Raw genomic sequence first — 8,342 nt, 5'->3', positions numbered from 1 at the left:
AAAAAAAGGAAAATGTGAAAACTTATGTTTGCAAGCAATAGCATTTTCATGGCCACTGAACAGACTGTACTTCAAAATGAACCTCTCTGACCTCCTACAAATCCCTCAGATTCTTGCAGATCTTCTGCTCTCAGTCTGGGCCCTGGCTGCAGTCCTAGGGTAGCAAGCCCATCTCCATTGTGCCCAAAGTTTGCTATTCTGCCCTCTGCAGCAATGGCTGTGGCAATTAGCAGCCACGCAGCCCTCCTGGAAGAAAATACCTTTAATACAGTGCTGTTGTCACATAAGCCATATCTTACATACTATAGAAGGCAGAGTAGACACAATGCCTGCTTCTCCCTAGTACTGCCATTTTCTGAGTTTAGGAAAGCCAGATTCTTTGATGCTCTTCTACAGACATTGTCTATGCCAACCTTTATTCTTAGAGAGCTCCTAGCAAGCACTGCTACCACAGGTGGGGTCAGATCAAGGCACTGTGTTACAGAGTGCATTAAGCAGAGGACAGGATTTTTGAAGGCAGCTTGGTATTTTGAAGTTCCACTGAGCACCAAGATTTTCTACCCTAGAGAGTTGCTACAGTGCAGTCATGTTTGCCTTTTGCTTAGCCTTTATTAAGCTAAACCATTGCATTCGCACAAGAGAGCCTTTCAACTGCTTGTGCCCTTTGCATGCCTTCAGCTGAGCTGCACCAGCCCCAAGAGGACCAGCTTCCTCCCCACACAAGTCCTCTGAATGCTGAAGGACACGATCCTGCTTTCACACTTAGCCACTGCTCCTGAAGCTTTACATTGGGTTCTGATTTCTTTTGGTAAGATTCCAGGTGCTGTTAGAGCAGGCAGGAAAATGGCTGCTCTTGATAAGGTCAGTGGAAAACCAGTCTAAAGATACAGTAGGGTAAGTGGAACTGATGATATTTATAGAAGAATAAAGCCTGAGGTTCTTTATATTCTCTGTTACATGAAAAACATGAATTATGTTAGTGAAAGGATGCACTTTACAGAAAATGAGAAAAGAATCTGTGTATTTAATTGATAAAATTATTCACTAATAAAAAAAGAAGGTAATATTGATGAAATTTGGGAAACAATAATGCTTAAATTTGCATACTGTAATTACCTAATGTTTGATTTATGAAGACCACTTCTTCCTTAAGTAGTGTATGTAAAATATGTTTATGCCTAGGAATGTGCATTGCTCCATAACTGTGTGTTGAAAAACACAGACAGTGGACATCCCTGATCACACTGATATGCTACTTACCATCTCCCATCTGTGGAAGAAAGATCTCTGCACTTTCATTGTTTCTGTTTTCATTCAGAAATATTGCTAGTGATCAAATTAGGAGAAGAATTCCAGTGGTTTGAGCAAATAGCTTGGGAATCCTAATTTTTGGCATCAGTATGGCATCCACAGCCTTGAGCAAGTAATCAGCCCTCCCTTTGAAGCAGCTGGAAAATATACTGAAGCAGAACTCTTTTGGAAACTATTCAATTGTAATGGCTCATGCTGGGAAAAATCAGGACATTCTACTCTAATACTTTCTTAATGCAGGGATATTTTCTTTTAAAGAATTCATGATTTTTTAAAATAGTTTTAACTATTTTTTTTAAATTAACAAAACGCAGATTTTTTTAATATATATTATTTTTCTGAATTGTGTTTTTATTTTTCTCATTTCTACAAACCAGGAAAATAAAACAACCACCAAAAAACTAGCAATAAATGTGCTGGATAAAAACTTTTCCAGTTCTTCAAAGATTGATTCACAGCCTTTGCAAGTTCAGTGACAAAGCTCTATTAACAAATGAATGGCAGGCAGAAGAATCACTGAGCTTTCCTTATTTGCTACTTCTGTCAGTTTTGCCATTTTGATATTTTTGTTCTGGTCTCAAGTGAAGTAAATAAATTCAGAAGAAGATGAATGGTGGGTATGAAGGCTTCCTTTGTAAAGATACTTTTTTTTTTCCCCCCAGATTTCTTAAAGTTCAAAAAAGTTTGAGGTGAAAGACTAGAGGCTTGTCTTAATGCAACTGACACATTTTACCCACTCTTAAGCAGGAAATGCATAGGCACTACAAGAGCCCTTGCTCTGTTTGGAAGTGGAGAACATATGGCCCATCACAGCCACATTTAGAGAGAGAAGTAGCAGGCACACTTATGAAGTCTTGTCCAAAGACTTAACATGGTTATATTGAGCTAAGAGTGTATCTGTCTCAGAGACCTCTCACCAATTAATTTGGATTTCTGCAACCCCTGATTTTCAGATGTTTGGTGATGAAGCAGATTTTCGTGGGTTCCTCCCTTAATCCGAGACTGACTAGGTCAAAAATAATGATACTGTAAGCTAACCCGTATTGGGGGCTTATCACAGCAAAGCTGGCACAGTGAACTGGGAAAAGGAGTTTGTTTTCCTCAAGTGGAGAGAAGGAGATAATTGTTCTGTGTGCATATCTGTATGCTTGAGCGCCGTTGTAGTTGCAGTTTTCTCTTTGGTCTTTGGCACTGTGTCAAGCTTATTTGTTCTCATAATTTTTGACTGGGCTTAAGGGGAAAAAAGAACACAAACACAAACTCCCAAAGCCCAGTCATCATTCACAGTATACATAATGCAAATTCATCCATAACTGTACTATTTTCAAAGCTACTCAACGTATTTGCTTGGTTTTGCTAAACGTAGTATATATAATATAAATAATACAAAGAACCTGTGCCTTGGGACCCTTATTTCTAGTAGTATGGTGGCATGAAGTAATAAACTAGTTTAAAAGAGCATTTCCTTATTGTTTGCAGGATACACTTGGAATAGTTGGATGTAAACTTTTAGCGCACACCCTGTGTAACCTTACTAGTCAATAGGATGCATGTTTTGAGCAGAACTGGGGAACTGCTCAGTTTGAAAGGGCCCGGTATCTGATTAGCAAGGCTAAGGGGTGCTATGAACAGTTGCGTCGTATTTTAATCCTAATATATTCCTTTCACTTTTAAAAATCCAACAGTAATAGATGCAACAAACTCTAGTAATGACAAATTATGTTCACAAGTTATTAGGAAAATGCAAACATTCAGAAAAATTGCAATTTTAGCAGCTTCAGCTCATACATGCAACATTTCAAGGCATGACACCTTTTTCATCTACACACTGCTGAACAAATGTGTTCCTTCTCCATCCCACTCTGCAAGGAGCTCAGCACTGGTCACTTTTCCGTGTCAAATCTCTTTTGAAGATTTTGGTGACAGAACTGGAAGTTTTTTTGTATGCAACTTGTTGCTACTTGCATATATGCCATCTCTCAAGTAAAATGCTAACATTTGTGCTGAGTATTAGCAATTCACAATTAAGTGTTTTTATTTCTCAGTTATTTTATGTCCTGGTAACATGAACTATTTCCATTTCATGTATGTGGAATCTTATTGATATATGTTTTATATCCAGAGGCCTGTTCATCTACACATTTAGCAAGAATAAGATAGCGTTTGTGTTGTATGTCCAAAGCTAAGTTTGCTAGTAGAACATGTACATTTTTGCTGAGGATATTTAAGTTGTCAAGTTACAGAGCCAGCATACAATTGACCTTTGTAAACTGAATCATAAGCTTGCTCTGTCCCTGTTGTGGCTTACCTCAACACAGCCCCCGTCCAGGGCAGCAATCGTTGGCTATCGCACCCCACCCTGGGCTATCACTCATCTGTGAATGGAGACCAGAGAAGGTCCCAGGAATGGCAGGAGCGTATCTGTGTAGGGCAAAGATGTCTTCTTTATCCTAGATTAAGCAAGATATTACTGTACCGCATATTTTCATGAGACATCTGTGCTCTCCTTCTTCCTTCCACAGGTGTGTCTGGTTTTAATTCTTACTTGCTACTATGTCCTATGGACAGACCTTCTCTAGGGAAGATCATGAAGAGGAAATGGTAGAAGAGAGTAGAAAATGGAATTGGGTAGATAGTCACAGCCAGAGGATTGCAGTCAATGGCTTTATGTCCAGGTGAAGGCCAGTGTAGAATGGTGTCTCCCAGAGGTCTTTCTTGCAGTCAGTGCTCTTCATCATCTTTATCGATGAGCTGGGTGGGGGGTTTGAGTGTACTCTCAGTAAGTGTACACCACCAAGCTGAGTGGTGCAATTGATAAAGTAGAATGAAGGAATGCCATCCAAAGGAACCTGGACATGCTTGAAAAGTGAGCTCACAAGAACCTAATGAGATTCAACTAGGCCAAGTACAAGGTGTTGCATTTGGGTTGCAGCAATCCCAGTTATGTGTACTGTCTAGGAGAACTCACTGAGTGCACCCCTCCAGAGAAGAACTAAAGGGTCCTGTTGGATGAAAATCTTCGTGTGAACCAACAATGTATGCTTGTAACCTGGAAAGCCAATTGTATCCTGGACTGGAAGTGATTGTCCTCTTCTACTCTGCCCTTGTGAGGTCTGGATTACTGGGGTCCCTCAGCACAAGAAATATGTGTAGCTGTTGGAGCAGGTCCAGAAAAGGGCCACAAAGATGATCAGAGGAGCATCTCTCCTACAGGCTGAGGGAGCTGGGATTGTTCAATCTGGAGAAGAGAAGGCTCAGAGGTCACCTCATTGCAGCCTTCCAGTACTTGAAGAGAGCTTAAAAATAAGAGAGACACCAACTTTTTACACATTGCATTAGTAATAGTACTAGGGAGAATGGTTTTAAACTAAAAGAGTGGAGATTTTGATGATATATTAGGAGGAAATTCTTTACTCAAAAGGATGGTGTGGCATGGGAGCTGGTTACCTAGTGAAGCTGTGGATGCCCCATCCCCAGAAGCATTCAAGGCTAGGTTGGATGAGACCCTGGCAGCCTGATCTAGTTGGTGACAGTCCTGCCTCTGGCAGGGGGTATTGGAAATGGATGGCCTTTAAGGTCTCTTGCATCATGATTTTGTGATTCCATTATATGATTCCTGCCTCTTCCCAGATGAACTGCAGCTATGGATATAGGAGGGCTGGATGTTGCCATTGTGAGGCTGCTCGCTATCTTTGGAAGGGTACAGAGATCAGGATCTGCATTATTGAAGAAAGGCAAGTAATGCACCCATCTTCAGTGGGGCAAGGAGAATCCAGAGAACTGCAGGACAGTCAGTTTCTGGGACAATAACAGTGCAGGCAATATTAGAAGTAATAGTTTATTGGCACATGAAGAAGAAGGTAGTAATTGAGAAGAGTCAGCATGAATATACAAGTGTAAACTGTGCCAGACCAAACTGATTGCCTCCTATGACCAAATGACTTCATTGTGGATGAGGGGAAAGCAGAGGTCTACCTTGAGTTTAGCAAGGCTTTTTGTGCCTTGGATACAGAATCCTTGTATCCAATTTCAGATGTTTCAGTCTGGATGGGCAAAATCCTAACCAGATTGATGTTCAGAAGGGCTCATACTGTGCCTGAAAGTTGGTTACAAATCGAATTCCACAGGAATTGTCCTGTCTGATGTCTTTGTCAATGACCTAGATGCAGAGGCAGGATGCAGTACTTTCAGCCTATCACTGATGATACTAAATGGATGGTGTAGTTGATGTGCTTGAGATCAGACCTGCCATTCAGAGAGATTCATGTTTGCTAGCAGATAGAGCCAACAGGAGCCCCATGAAATTCAGTGTGGACAAATATAGCATCCTGCACCTCAGATGGACTAGGAGCCTGCACAGGCTTATAAGGCATGGCTGGCCTGGTAACAGCTCTGCTGGAAAGGGCATGCAAGGCCTTGTGTCGGGCTGAGTGTGAGTTAGTGGCAAAGCCTGGCAGCGCTGAAAGTGCATTAGACCATGTGAACAGCAGCACAGGTGGCAGATGAAGGGAATTGGTAATTCCCTTTCACTCAGTGCTCATTAGATCACATCTGGCAGAGTGAGTCCAGTCTTGACTCCCAGCATATGAAAGCTTTTGATAAACCCTAATGAATCCATTGGAAGAACAGAAAGATGGCTGGGGGTTGAAGCATGAAATTTAAGAGCAGAGGCTCAGGCAATGGGGTTTGTCCAGCCCACAGAAGAGAACAGCAACTTTCCAGTTGCTAAGTGGAGGTTACTGAGAAGATAGGGTTAGGCTCTCTGCCAGAGAATGAGAGATGAAGGTCATAAATAATCAGGAAGGCTTGGGCTACATAAAGGAAAAGAAAAAAAAGATACTATGTGGACAATTAGGCAACGAAATGGTTCACGTAGTCGGGTTTTTCAGCTTCTGAATGGAGGATTTTAAGACTGAACTGTACAAAGACATAAGCAACCTGGTCTGGGATTTGATGAACTCCCAGAGTCCCTTCCACCCACAGTTATTTTATGATAACCCTTAGGATGGATCTTCTCCATTTTCTCTGTAGAGTTTTCTCCATTTTATACAGTTTACATTTTGTACACTTGAAGACACTACACTGTTCACCCCACAGAGCAAGAAAATTATATAAAAGCTTGGCCCTCAATTTTAGCTCGACAAGATCTAAGACAATTTAAGCAAAGACATCAAGAGACAAGATGCGACGACATTTTTTATTGTTTTTAATATGAGTGAATTGATTAAAAGATCTGAAATGTTGTAAAGCAATATACATACTGAATAAATAATATGCACAGAAGAGTCATGTCTACATTGTAACACTGGCTAGTACTCAGAATACTTAAAATAAATCCAGTGACATTGGATAAAAGTCCATAAAAATGCTATCCTGTCTTCCCTTGTATGAAATTGTTCAAGTATAAAAAAATCCAATACAGTGTAAAATATTAAATTCCATTTCGGTCAAGAATAAAAATTGCAAGTATTGTAGTTTCACAGGACAATGTAAAGCAGCATTTCCTAGCAAAGGGAAAAATAGTCAGTCTACATACAGATGAGTGAGAAAACTGCACTAATGTACTTGAGAGGTCTACATGAAGAACTATTAGAGGGAAAAAGAATGAACTAGCAATATTTAATGTAAAAACCTGAAAAAAAAAAGTGTTAATTTAAGAGTACCCTCATACAGTGCACATACTGAATTTAAATAAATCCAAGTCAACATCCTTAGTTAATTAGGTTAATATTTAATATGCTACATCTAAGTCTACTAAATAATTTATGCCATGAGATGAATACATAATTATACAGTGTCACATCTAAAGTTGCTTTCTTTAGAGCACAGCATAGTAAAACTTTCAAAATAAATATTTGTTTTTAAATAGCATAACAATTAAGGCACAGTATAAATCACATACCATTAACCCTTCAAGAACTGCAGTCTTGGTAACAAAAGTTGCCTTGTGTAATGTACGTTCACTAATAAATATTTTAAATATAGTCCTGAAATAGATATTAAAATCGTACAAATGGTTTCAGAAAAGAAAATTCCCTTAAAACAGTTCTTAAAAGTTTTAATTCATTAAGCTTCTTCCTGCCTTTATTCACAAGTTACGAATAGATGCAATAAATAGAAAGAGAAGGCTGTTGTAGTAAAGGGCTGATCCTATTTTAGAATCAGAATAGCTGACACCAGCAGTTAAAGTTTCCCAAAAGTGAAACAGGATGGGGCGAGGGATTAGGATGTGACAAGCTCATCACATGAGCATGAGTGATGTGTTCTGTCCAGAACTGTCTGTGTTATTGATTGTCTCTACAGCTGTTGCACCCCTTACTTCCACATCACTTGCTCCATAGTTCCACTCATCCAGAGGACAGATAAGAAAATAACTTTGGTGCCTGTCCGCCATCTTACTAGCAGGCCATCTTCCTTGGGTTGTTCGATGCCCGTTAGTGAAACGGTGGGAAGATGCCATCTCACGAAGACAGCTTCTGAAAGCTACACGGGACAATCAGTGCTTTAAGCTTGTTTCCTCTTAAATGGATAAAGGTTACATATTGCTGACTCAGTTTTTTCCCCTGGTTCGAATTTTTTGAATACCACTTTCTCACTTATAAAAGGCAGTTTTGCTTCCCTGATACTGTAAAAATGCACCTTTGCTTTTTTGGTTCTCGTTTCTTTTAAAATACGAAGTCCCATTGCTACTCCTGCCACTCTTTCATGACAGTACAGTATGTTTTCCCCATTTTCTTCTGGATCGATACTCGAAACTAGCCATGCCGCACTACCCCTCCCCTCTAACAACAAGATTTGGATGCATACTGTATGAAGACAGTGGAATAAAAACTCTTTAGTTTCGCAATAGCGTCGCTTTCCTTAAAGCTCCTTGGTTAACATCAATTGTCTCTGATTAACTACTTATACTGGAAGGCCAAAAAGAGGAAGAGAAAGAACGAGCTTCCCTCGGGAGTCCGTCTGCTATTGCATACGATCCGTCTGCAGCTGTTGGGGCTGGTACTGGCCAAAAGCCGCAGCCGCCGCAGCCG

General features: G+C 40.2%; 1 protein-coding gene across 1 annotated transcript in view; it reads right to left on the bottom strand.

The window, feature by feature from the left end:
- Positions 1–6,494: 6,494 nt before the first annotated feature.
- Positions 6,495–8,342, bottom strand: part of RBM24 (RNA binding motif protein 24) — a 9,887-nt gene continuing 8,039 nt past the window's right edge. Inside the window, exon 4 of the mRNA XM_010708449.3 lies at positions 6,495–8,340. Within this exon, the coding sequence (XP_010706751.1) occupies positions 8,275–8,340 (66 nt within the window). The 3' untranslated portion in view covers positions 6,495–8,274. The remainder of the gene's footprint in view (positions 8,341–8,342) is intronic.

Source organism: Meleagris gallopavo, chromosome 3, assembly GCF_000146605.3.
Source record: "Meleagris gallopavo isolate NT-WF06-2002-E0010 breed Aviagen turkey brand Nicholas breeding stock chromosome 3, Turkey_5.1, whole genome shotgun sequence".
Classification (NCBI taxonomy): Eukaryota; Metazoa; Chordata; class Aves; order Galliformes; family Phasianidae; genus Meleagris; species Meleagris gallopavo.
This window is presented reverse-complemented; position numbering and strand designations above follow the sequence as displayed.